General features: G+C 42.5%; 1 protein-coding gene across 3 annotated transcripts in view; it reads right to left on the reverse strand.

Moving 5' to 3' along the window:
• Positions 1-12,689, reverse strand: part of LOC135220610 (TM2 domain-containing protein almondex-like) — a 245,560-nt gene that overhangs the window by 93,933 nt on the left and 138,938 nt on the right. For all 3 annotated transcript variants that reach the window (XM_064257915.1, XM_064257913.1, XM_064257914.1), the window contains one exon: positions 1,342-1,497. In XM_064257915.1, coding sequence (XP_064113985.1) covers positions 1,342-1,497 — 156 coding nt within the window. The remainder of the gene's footprint in view (positions 1-1,341; positions 1,498-12,689) is intronic.

A 12,689-nucleotide genomic window follows, 5' to 3' on the forward strand; every position in this document is an offset into this window, starting at 1 on the left:
GCTGGTTAAAAAGTTATTCAACCTCTACCACTGGAAAAATGATCAGCAGAGATTTTTCAGGTTTTCTGTAAATTATATTCTGTCTCCTCAAGGATACCACAAGATTAATGTGTCTCAGGACTGTACATTATATCAATATGTTGGGGCAACCAGCAGCTTGGGTCTCCAAAATTCTCTGTGTGGTCTTTTTCCTAATGTGCTTTGGGTGCCTGCTTGGGCCTGCTTCTCTGTATCCTGGATAAACAAGATCGTGTATTATATGTACTATATGTACAACAGTACCTCAGACACATAATAGTTATATTACTGGAAGTGAGTCATAACAAGCCATAGTGGCTTCAATTTTACTGTATCTAGCAATGGAGGGATGAAATGAAGGCTCGCCATCATACTAAACATCATGGTCCTGCTATCTTTAAGACTCACCTCTAAAAGAAACATAGACAAAAGGTTCTGAAAATAAAAGAACCATTCTCTAATATTCCCTCCTTCTGGAGTTAAAAATTAGAAAAGAAATAGAAATTCATAAGTCTATATCATTAATTACTTGCTTAACATGGATAATACAAGTCTTGATAACACTGCAACCTTGTTTACTCTAAAAAAAAAATAAAAAAAATAAGAACACCCAATTTCCATTCAAAACACTCCAGTTGTTCTAATTTGTACATTCCAGTTGTTTTAAGTTGTGAACTAGCATACCCATACAAAAAATGATACAACAACTCCAGACTAACTTGGAAAATGGATCGATACTAAAAGCTACTTCCATATTTCTCAATCAGCATTTTATGAATAAACAGACATTTTTAATGTAAGTTAATATTTCTTATTTATGGTAAATTCCTCAAGACAAGAGGCTAGAAACTTTTGAGAGCTGCAGTACCCTTGGTCATGTAAACAAACAAAATGCCTCATCTCCTTTTATATTCTAACCCCCTGCACCCCTGATTGCCAACATATTTACATGATACTGGGAGTCTAATAGGTAAGGCACAAAACTGCTACTGTATCCCAAGCCTTTATTATTCATGATACTCCAGTTTAAACTGTCTAGTTTCCCCCTCCCTCAGACAGGAGGCGCACATTTATTATGATTAAAGATCTACTGTAGATAAAGAATAAAATTTCTACAGATAACCACAAAATCTGTTGGGCTAACCTATCATTCAGCAATATGCCTGCAACTTGTGGTACACTCTTGATAGGAAATTACCAAAGGCTGCACTAGTGGAATACATAACTTGATCACATGGTAGTGACAGAATGAAAAATTACCACTTTCCAATTGTTACATCTATGAACAAGACAAATACTATACAACTGAAACTTATACTGTACCTCACATGATGATGATTTTGCTCTTGGATAACATTTGACCTCTACTTCTTGTCCATAAACACAAGTACAGTTGAAACTGCATTCAAAACAATCTTTTGGAAGGTTAGCACAGGACACATCCTGGGGACATTTGTTTCGGTTATGTCCAGAGCGATCCTACAAAAACATAATCAATATTAAATGATGAATGCTTAAGAGCAAAATAATTTAGAAACACAACATATAGATTGAGAATTCTTCCAAAATGCTTGGGACTGGATGTCATTTGGATTTAGGATTTTTCCACATTTTGAAATAATTGTACAAAGCCTCAATCCAGATCAGGATCAGAGTGTTCCAGATAACAAGACCTTGGGGACAAAGTAGGGTGGTAGGTGGGCATTTTGATAAGAGGCTCTAATGTGTATAGCTATAAAAAATACAAATTACTTTTAAAATTTGTCTTTTTTTTTTCTATGGAAATACAAACCCTCACCTTTTATGTAGGAGCCTCACACCTAAGTGAAAGGCTGATTCTGTCAACAGACTAGATGCTGAGAAAGGTATACTTGGGAAATATTATGATCAAATTCACAAAATTGAATAAGGGGAGCAATGATTCCTATAACCAGCCCTGAGAGTGGGTGAAGAGCCTCACTCAAGTAAAGAAAAGACATAGGAACCATGGGCTAACCCAATAAGGGTTGCAAAAAAATGATATTTTTTATAATAAAAAGAAGTATCTTGATAGTGTAGCCACTGTCTCATCCTCAAGGAGTTACTTTTCCAAGGTCTAACTAGAGCTCCATAGTGACCAGACTAATGTCAACGAATTCTCTTTTGGCTGGTCTTGTGGCCAGTTACTGTGTCGTAGTGATAACATTATAACAAGTGATAGAGTATATATGAATGCTAAACCCAGTTTACCTACGTCAAGCCCACAAGAAAAGTGGTTATGCGCATATGCGCTGTCATATTGTTTATGCACATACGTATAACCAGAAATAGACAAAAAGCCATTACTTTCTACTGGTTATAAGAATAAAGTGTACTGACACCAGCGCTTGGCTGATTAGAACCTTTGCTTCTGTGATTTTATTACCGAGATCATGGAAACATTCTAAGTTGAAAGCTAGGTGCTTAATTCTAAGTTCTAGTTAACAAATTTTTAGTTTAGACTGTGGAACAATGATTTAATTATGTGTGACAAACTGTGTACTGGTTTTTTCGTGAGCACATGTCGGCACTTTTCACAATTTCTGATCGATATTTGTAAAAGCGTAAATAGTTTTGAAGAATTTATCATCCTATTTAGAAGTTTTATCTAAAGAAATGTTGAACAATTATTATGTTATTAATAATATAGATAATCCTTTTAGATAACACTGTCTGAAATAGCTTACTAGGCAGTAGCCTACAATCTACATTGATTTAGTAAAAATAAGTTTGCTAGACTGTAGTAGATATTGTCTATAGCCTATAACCTAGGATTATATATCCTTAAGGGTGAACAAAAATTACCTGGATTAGGCAGTAACCTGAATTAACGTAAGATTTAAAGACATATCCTGTTAGACTATGGGCCTAGCAGTAGCCTAAGTTTACACCAAAGACCTCAGGATTAGATAAAAGGCTACAGACATTTTCCATTTATATACCCTATATATGTACTTAAGCATAGTCTTAGTACTCTAGGCTATCATATGCAAACCCTTAAAAGGGAATTAAATAATCTGGATTGATTAGACAATAACCTAGACTAGGTGAGAGCCTAACTAAAAAGTTTCACATTAGTAAGTTACTGTTTTATATAGTAGACCAAAAACATTAAACCAAATATGCTATGACATGGTAGACTAACTTGAAGGCTACAAATTACACCTCGTTAATCCATACCCTTAAAGGTGAGTTAATTAACTAGGATTAGACAATAATATTTACTAGGTGATAGCCTAACTGTAAAGTTTCACTTTAGTAAGTTACTCTTTCATATATAGTAGACCAAAAGCAGTAGACCAAATGAGCTAAGAGGTAGTAGCCTATATTGAAGGCTACAAAGTCTCCATTTTATGGATTAGGCAATGCCCAATACTAGGCTAAGAGTATTGGAGACTGAAGCCGTTTTGGTCCGCAGCAGGAGATTCCACTTAGCTCTAGGTCCCTCTATCCGCAGAGGTAAGAAGTGACCTGTGGTGGTTGGACGAGAAGAACCTGACAGCGTGAGTTCCTCTTCATTTAACCCCTCCAGATCTTTTCTTGTTCTTGGATGCCTCCTACGAAGGCTGGGGTGCTCATCTCGAAGAGCCTGGCTTCAGGGGCATGGAGCACACAGGACAAACAACTCCACATCAATGTTTTGGAGTTGAAGACAACTTTCCTGGGTCTTCAGGAGTTTCGAGAAAGGGTAGTGGGGCACTCCTTGTTCTGATATCAGACACCACCACAGTAGTAGCATATGTGAACAAACAAGGGGGCTGGTGTCTCGTCAACTTCACTCGTTGACAGTGGAGTTAAACCAAGAGGCAATCGACAACTGGCAGTTCCTGGTTATTGGTGGGGGTTCCAAAAGAAGGCTTGATGATAAGCAAAAATCGCCAATAACCGGATTTTGGAGCTGATAACCGTTTAACGGCACCTCTGTTAGGTATGTATTGGCGCCAATACTCTATCTTCAAACGCTAGACATGCCCCATAAAACCTGATAGGCGATAACTGAGGCTGACGATATCTGGGGACTGCCTGTACAACATTCACTATCACAGGGTCAACATTGCTAACCCCAACACAAACTGGTAATAGTAGAGAAGGAAGCGAGGGGGCCAAGCACAGAGGCAAGGGGATAAAAATAAAAGGGCTAGTAGCAGGAGAGGAAAAACACAAAAAGCCTGAGTAGTGTGTTATCTGACAGCTTGGTGGTCCTATATCAACAGAAACCAACTCAAGCGCCCGTGTAACTTACACTATATTGAACACCCGATGCCACTGGGAACTCGCTCGGCTCCTGCTGGACACTCAGGCGCCATTGGGTGCAGATTTGGCTCCAGTGGGCAGTTCGGTCCCAAATAGGTGCTCAAATACTTGCAAGATAAATGCATGACATAATCTTGAGCCAAGCAAAAGACTAAAGACAGGATCAACCAGTATACTTCGGCGACAGATGAGCTTTGGCGCCAGACTTACGATGTCGTCGGTCTACCTACGTATTATCGAGCAAAGCTTAGCATAGACACCACTACACCAATACGTATTCACTTTGTTCCCTTATATCGGTATTAAGCACAGCCCTCTATAGGGATGTTCCCTCTGTGGCAAGCCTTTGTACGTTTTCAATGAAAACTGCTTCTTAAAATTCTTGCTTTTACTAAGATCTCGGCTAGGCCATCCTCCAAAAGCCCATCATGACTAAAATTCTCTCCTGCCACATTATAACCTTTCACTTAAACAATTATGGAAAGAAAAGTGACAAACGTTTAACTTTACTAACAATAAATACTATTCCTGCAAGAAGTGCCTTGCAGAACTAAAATTCAACACCAAAATCGTTTTGGTAACGAATGCAATATTTAAATTACTATTACGCTACCCTATCAAGATGGTAGCTAATGCAATGTTTACATTATTGCACAACTTGACTACCAACTGAGTAACATTCTATGTTATGTTACTCATTGTAAAGATGAGTTAATCAATAGATTGTAGGATCAGTACTGAAACAGTATTATGGAACAATATCAGGTCGGTAACAAACGTAACCTGTCCGACACTCAGCAAGGGGTAGTTAAACAATTACAGTGGACACCCTGTATTCACAAGGGATGCGTACCAGACCCCCCTGCGAATGGTTAAAACCCACGAATACTTAGAACCCTCTTTAAAAATGCTTATAACTGCATATCTTGAAAGTTCAAATACCAACTGTATACCTTAAATAACATCCTACTTCAAATACAGTAATACCTCAATCTTATGCAATTTGAGTTATGCGAATTCACAATAGCGCGAACTTTTCATTGGAACCTAACTAATTATCATACACGAGTATTTCACAAACATGCAACAACGCAACATGACATTTACGAATCCTGGAGAAACCCTGCAAAAGTGTTTGCTTAATTTTTATGTAATTTATAAGTTTTCAAGCTTTTATGCGTAAATTGTATAACATTAAATAATAAAAAATAATAATCCTCTCTCTCTCTTTTACTGAGAAGAGAGAATATTTATGGTACATATAGTAAGTTTTGGAAACGTGGTTTTGGAGAAGGATGTTAAAAATATCATGGACAGAAAGGAAAACTAATGAGGAAGTATTAGAGAGCGTAGGTGTTGAAAGAGCTTTTGGCCTCGGTGAGAGGTAGACTATTGCAGTTTGTGGGTCACATAGTGAGAAGACAAGAACTAGAGCATCACTCTCTCACTGGTAAAATCAATGAAAGGAGACTGAGAGGAAGACCTAGTCAAAAATATATGGATGGATTGGTGAGAATGACTGGAGGAAGAATGTCTGCAGCCCAGTTGCTGCAGAAAGCCGGAAATAGAGAGGAATGGCGAGCCATGCATGCCGACGTCCTTGGGAATATGGCACCTGGACGATGATGATGATGTAGTATTTTCTATGTTTATTAATATTTTCAAATAATAATAATAAAACTGTAATTACAAAATTTGTATGCGATAGCATTTTAAAGAAATAACCTTTCCATTTTACTTTTAAGTAAGAACAAGTCTTCTCTATCTCTGTCTCTCTCTTACTAAGATGAGAGAATTTTTATGGTAAATCCACTATATGTTTATTAATATTTTCAAATAATAATGATAATAATAGCAGAACAATTCCAGCACTGTATCACAAATCACCATGTGCCCAAATGGATGACCACAGGAAGAACATCTTTAGCACATAAAGACAAGAGTAAGGAAAATATAGCCAGTAACTACAGGCCTATCACCTGCCTACCAATAATGTGGAAGTTACTAACAGGCATCATCAGTGAAAAGCTATAGAACTACTTAGAGGATACAAACACCATCCCCCACCAACAGAAAGGCTGCAAAAGGAAGTGCAGGGGTACAAACGACCAGCTCCTGATAGACAAAATGGTAATGAAGAAAAGTAGGAGATGGAAAACCAACCTAACCATGGCATGGATTGACTATAAGAAAGCCTTCGACATGATACCATACAAATGGCTAATAGAATGCCTGAAAATATATGGGTCAGAGGAAAACACCAGCTTCCTCAAAAATACAATGCACAACTGGAATACAATACTTACAAGCTCTGGAATAAGACCAGCAGAGGTTAATATCAGGGGAGGGAGCTTCCAGGCCGACTCACTGTCCCCACTACTCTTCGTTAGTAGCCATGATTCTCTAGACAAAAGTACTGCAGAAGATGGATGCTGGGTACCAACTCAAGAAAAGAGGCAACAGAATTAACTATCTGATGTTCATGGATGACATCAAGCTGTATGGTAAGAGCATCTAGGAAATAGATACCCTAATGCAGACTGTAAGGACTGTATCTGGGGACATCAGGATGGAGTTTGGAATATAAAAATGTGCCTTAGTCAACATATAAAAGGGCAAAGTAACAAGGACTGAAGGGATAAAGCTACCACATGGGAGCAACTTCAAACACATAGATGAGACAGGATACAAATACCAGGGAATAATGGAAGGAGAGGATATAAAACACCAAGAGATGAAGGCCACGATCAGCAAAGAATATATGCAGACTCAAGGCGATACTCAGGTCAAAACTCAATGCCGGAAATATGATAAAAGCCATAAACACTTGGGAAGTACCAGTAATCAGATACAATGCAGGAATAGTAGAATGGACGAAGGCAGAACTCCACAGCATAGACCAGAAAACTAGGAAACAAATGACAATACACAAAGCACTACACCCAAGAGCAAATACGGACAGACTATAAACAACATGAAAGGAACCAGGTAGAGGACTACTAAGTATAGAGGACTGCGTCAACATCAAGAACAGAGCACTGGGGTAATATCTGAATACCAGTCAAGATGAGTGGCTCAAGAGTGCATGGGAAGAAGGACTGATAAAAGTAGACGAAGACCCAGAAATATACAGAGACAGGAGAATGACAAACAGAACAGAGGAATGGCACAACAAACCATGCACGGACAACACGAGACAGGCTAAAGAACTAGCCAGCGGTGAAACATGGCGATGGCTACAGAGGGGAGAGCTCAAGAAGGAAACTTAAGGAATGATAACAGCAGCAAAAGATCAGGCCCTAAGAACCAGATATGTTCAAAGAAAAATAGATGGATATAACATCTCTCCCATATGTAAGAAGTGCAATACAAAAATTGAGACCATAAACCACATAGCAAGCGAATGTCTGGCACTTGCACAGAACCAGTACAAAAAGAGGCATGATTCAGTGGCAAAAGCCCTCCACTGGATCCTGTGCAAGAAACACCAGCTACCTTGCAGTAATAAGTGGTACGAGCACCAACCTGAAGGAGTGATAGAAAACGATCAGGCAAAGATCCTCTGGGACTGTGGCATCAGAACAGATAGGGTGATACGTGCAAATAGACCAGACATGAAGTTGATTGACAAAATCAAGAAGAAAGTATCACTAATTGATGTAGCAAATACCATGGGACACCAGAGTTGAAGAGAAAGAGAGGGGAGAAAATGGATAAGTATCAAGACCTGAAAATAGAAATAAGAAGGATATGGGATATGCCAGTGGAAATTGTACCCATCATCACAGGAACACTAGGTATGATCCCAAGATCCCTGAAAAGGAATCTGGAAAAACTAGAGGCTGAAGTAGCTCCAGGACTCATGCAAAAGTGTGTGATCCTAGAAATGGTGCACATAAGAAAAGTGATGGACTCTTAAGGAGGCAGGATGCAACCCAGAACCTCATACTATAAATACCACCCAGTTGAATTGGAGGACTGTGACAGACCAAAAATGACAAATTTTCTAAGACAATTTGTATTTTTCATAGCTACAAACCTGAGGTCTTAACAATATGATAATTTCTAGCACCTAACTGGATCCGGTTAAAAAGAAGATGAAAGCAAGGAATCTTGTGATATCTGGCAACACATGCGTAGCTCAGGTGAGGATTGGTCAAGGACGTCGCCGCTCCGCCGGTCTTTCCCAACTCAGGATGACTTAACAAAAAGAGGGGTGGCTAGAGGCAGGCAGTATAACATTAAGACCTCAGGTAGTAGCTATGAAAAATACAAATTGTCTTAGATAATTTGTCATTTGTTCATAAGTGAAAAAACCTTCGTTCTTAACAACAGGATAGACTCATACTTGGAGGGAGGTGTAAGACATCCTACACCGGCTGGGGGCCTACCCACCAGTCCAGCTCTCCAAAGGAATGGTTTTTGGAGAGAGACTGAAGCCCGTTGAGAAGCTAGATAAATTGATATCTAACCACTCAGAACCTGAGTGATGTACAATCATATATGGGATAACCATTGTATAGCGAACCAAAGAGAAACTTTGACTATCCAATAACAAACTAACATACCAAGGTTTGTATTACCCCAACCCCTCATTGCGAAGGAGTGGAGCATATGCTACCAAATAGCGGGTAAGATATTTGTATATTGCACGACCACACTATCAGTAGACTACCTTACTCACCTGTATCAGACCAGTCCAGCGAATGACATGCCTAATCCTTAAACCGCCTGAAGGAAGAAGGAAAGGTACAAGAGAAAGAAGGAGACCAGCGAACTCACTCATTCTCTCATCCACAAAATCATCTTGGGTAAGATACAAAGGTGCCTTGTTAAGGGCAACCATGAGTTACACAACCTCTTGGGCAGCCACCACAGGACCCAGGGAAAATGTGTCCGCAGATCTGTGGGCAACATCCTTAGGATAGAAGGAGGTGAACGTGGACTGGCGTAACCAAGTACCAGTGCTCAGCACTCTATGTACAGCCAAGTTCTTTTTGAAAGCCAGAGAGGGACCAATACCTCTAACGTCATGCGCTCTAGCCTGCACAGACGTGGTGTTGGAATCATCAAGAGTCAAGTACGCCTGTCTGATGGCTTCCCGTATCCAAAACGAGATGGTATTCTTAGACACCTCTTTCTTTGTAAGGCCTGTGCTAACAAAAAGTCTGCAGCAGCCTGGTCTAAGGTGCCGAGTCCTTTTAAGATAGCAACGCAGGGCCCGGACAGGGCACAACAGAAGCTCTTGAGCATCACCAACCACAAAGTCAGTCAGTGATGGAATGAAAAACGAAGTGAACCTGTCATCATGCACAAAGGGATTTTGGGTCTTGCCCACAAATTCCGGGACAAATTCAAAGGATATCAACCCCCAACCCCTTGTGTGCTTCACCTCATAGCTCAGACCATGGAGCTCTCCTACTTTCTTGGAAGATGCCAAAGCCAGAAGGAAAACTGTCTTGAGCGTCAGGTTCCTGTCAGATGAGCGATGCAAGGGCTCATATGGACTCTTAGTGAACCTCTTAAGAACCAAGGAAACATCCCACATCAGAGGCTTGAGCTCTCTAGGAGAACTCAACTGCTCAAACCCATTAACTAGCAGGAAGAGGAGATGTCGATACCCTTAAGGCGTAACACCAAACTCAGGGCCGCCCTGTAGCCTCTAATGGCATAAACGGACAAACGTTTCTCGTCTCTGAGGAAGGTTAAAAAGTCTGCTATTCGCTGAATAGAGGTCACAAGTGGAGAAAAACCCTGTTTACGACCCCAATCACAGTAGATCGCCCATTTGCCTTGGTAAACCGCGGAGGTTGACTTTCTAAGACTGCTGAACATATGCCCAGCTGTTCTCTGAGACAAGCCTCTTGCTCGGAGATAATTGATAGCCTCCAACCGTGAAGAGACAGGGATTCTACTGACAGGTGGAACTTTTCCGCATGGGGCTGACACTGATGTCACAAAGGGGGAATCTCCCTCGAAACCTCTGACAACAACAGCAGATCTGGGAACCATTCCGCCTGAGTCCACAGAGGGGCTACCAAAGTCATCCTGAGACCCTGTGAACTCATCAACCTGTTCAGAACCTGATGGATCAAACAAAACAGAGGGAAGGCATACACCTCCAGGTTGTCCCAGGGATGTTGGAATGCATCCTCTGCTAATGCTAAAGGATCTGGAACCACTGAACAGAATACCTCCAGCTTCCTGTTGAAACGTGTCGCAAAAATGTCCAGCCTGGGTCCCCCCCAAATCTGGAAAAGCTTATCTGCCACCACTTGATGATGGGACCACTCTGTGCCTAGGATCTGATCCCGGCAAATGAGTTTGTCTGCGGCCACATTCTGTTTTCCTGGGATATACCTGGCTGAGAGCTCTACCAAATTGCTGACACCCCACTGGTGAACCTAAACGGTCAAGGCATTAAATTGACGTGAGACCAGGCCTCCCTGTTTGTTCACATAGGCTACCACCGTGGTGTTGTCCAACATGAGAGCGACAGAATGACCCTCTACCTTCCCCAGAAACTCCTTCAGACCCAGGAAAGCCGCCCTCAACTCCAAGACGTTGATATGTTGCTGCTTGTCCTCTAAACTCAAAACGCCTGAAGCGATGAGGTCGCCTAAATGAGTGCCCCAACCTGTGAGGGAGGCATCCGAGAACAGAAGGAAGTCCAGTGGAAGAGAACGCAGAGGAACACCCTTCAACAGATTCTGGTCATCCAACCACCAGTGAAGGTCTTCTCTCACTTCCGGAGACAGAGGAACCATTAACAGGGAAGAGTCCCCCACCGGAGACCAGAATTCTCCCAATCTCTATTGCAGAGACCGAAGATGAAGACGCCCATGAGGGACCAGCTTCTCCAAGGAAGATAACACTCCCAGAAGAACCTGCCACTGATGAGCTGACTGATGTGACTCTGACAGGAAGTTGCGCGCACTGCCCACAACTTCTCCAATCTCTGATCCGACGGGAAAACTCTTGCAACTGTCGTATCTATGACCATGCCCAGGTAGAGAGTCCTTTGAGTGGGTACGGAGTTCGACTTTTCCTGGTTGACTAATATGCCCAGTTCCAGACAGAACCGAAGTAGACGATCCCTGTCCTGCAGCAGCTTTTCCCTGGAAACTGCCAAGACTAACCATTCGTCAAGGTACCTCAGCAAACGGATCCCTTGAGCATGGGCCCAACTTGACACGAGAGGGAAGACCCTTGTGAACACTTGAGGGGCTGTCGTCAGCCTGAAGCACAAGACTTTGAACTCGAAGACCTCGTCCCCGAGAGAGAAGCGAAGGAACTTCCTGGATGTGGGATGAACAGGGATTTGGAAGTATGCGTCCCTTAAGTCTATCGACAGCATGAAGTCGCCTTCCGTCACGGCTGCCAACACCGAGTGCAGGGTCTCCATCTTGAACCGTGTTTTCCTAATGAAGTGATTCAAGGTGGATAAGTCGATCACAGGCCTCCATCCTCCCAACACCTTGGGTGCCAAGATGTGACTGTAAAACCCTAGAGATGGACGCACTACTTCCTCTATCGCATCCTTGTCCAGCATTTTCTGCACTTCCTCCCGAAGAGCCAAGAACTTCAGAGAATCTGGAGGATATGCCTTCCTGAGCTGTGGCTTGTCCGACAGAGGAGGAGAGAAGTCGAATGGCAGTAGGTATCCCACCCGAAAGACATCTGCCACCCACTTCTCCACCCCATAACTCTGCCACTTGGCCCAATGGCCAGCCAGGCAACCCCCCACCCGTGGCGCAGGAGAGGGAGAGGCGCCTAACCTACCGACGGCCCCCTTTACCTCTGCCCCTTGGGCCCCTTCTTGGCTTAAAGGAACGAGAGCGAAAGGAGCGTTAATCTTCTGACTTAGGCTCTGTCGAACGGGAAGGCCCTGCCGAACTCGAGGTCCTCGATGGCCTACCAGGCGACAATCTCCTTGACTGCTGCTGGACAGGGGGGGGAGAGGAGGAGGAGCCAGACGTCTCTGAGGACGAGACTCTGACTTAGACACAGCCTGGTGCACCAGTCTGTCTTTGGTGTCAGCCCGGCGCCAGTCTATCGCATTCTCGAGCTCTGTCCTAGGAAACAAAAATTGGGACTCCAACAGATCTCTGTTCCTCAATGCCAGCAAGGACTCGGTATCGAGCGGTCTCTCCATCCAAGACAAAGCTGCGTCCCTTCTAATCAGAAGAAGATTAGCTCATAAATTAGCACCAAGGTGAGCTAAATATGAAAACGCCTTGACCCTGGACTGCAACAGACTGGCAAGCGAGGATGCACTCACCAACCCTTCCGGGGACCTGTCGAAAGCTATCTTGGCAATAACCACGGACCAGAAGTCCAGCCAAGAAACCGTCTGCAACATGGAGGCTGCCATAGATTCCAATGCCGGGGCATCTTGC

Source organism: Macrobrachium nipponense, chromosome 2, assembly GCF_015104395.2.
Source record: "Macrobrachium nipponense isolate FS-2020 chromosome 2, ASM1510439v2, whole genome shotgun sequence".
Classification (NCBI taxonomy): domain Eukaryota; kingdom Metazoa; phylum Arthropoda; class Malacostraca; order Decapoda; family Palaemonidae; genus Macrobrachium; species Macrobrachium nipponense.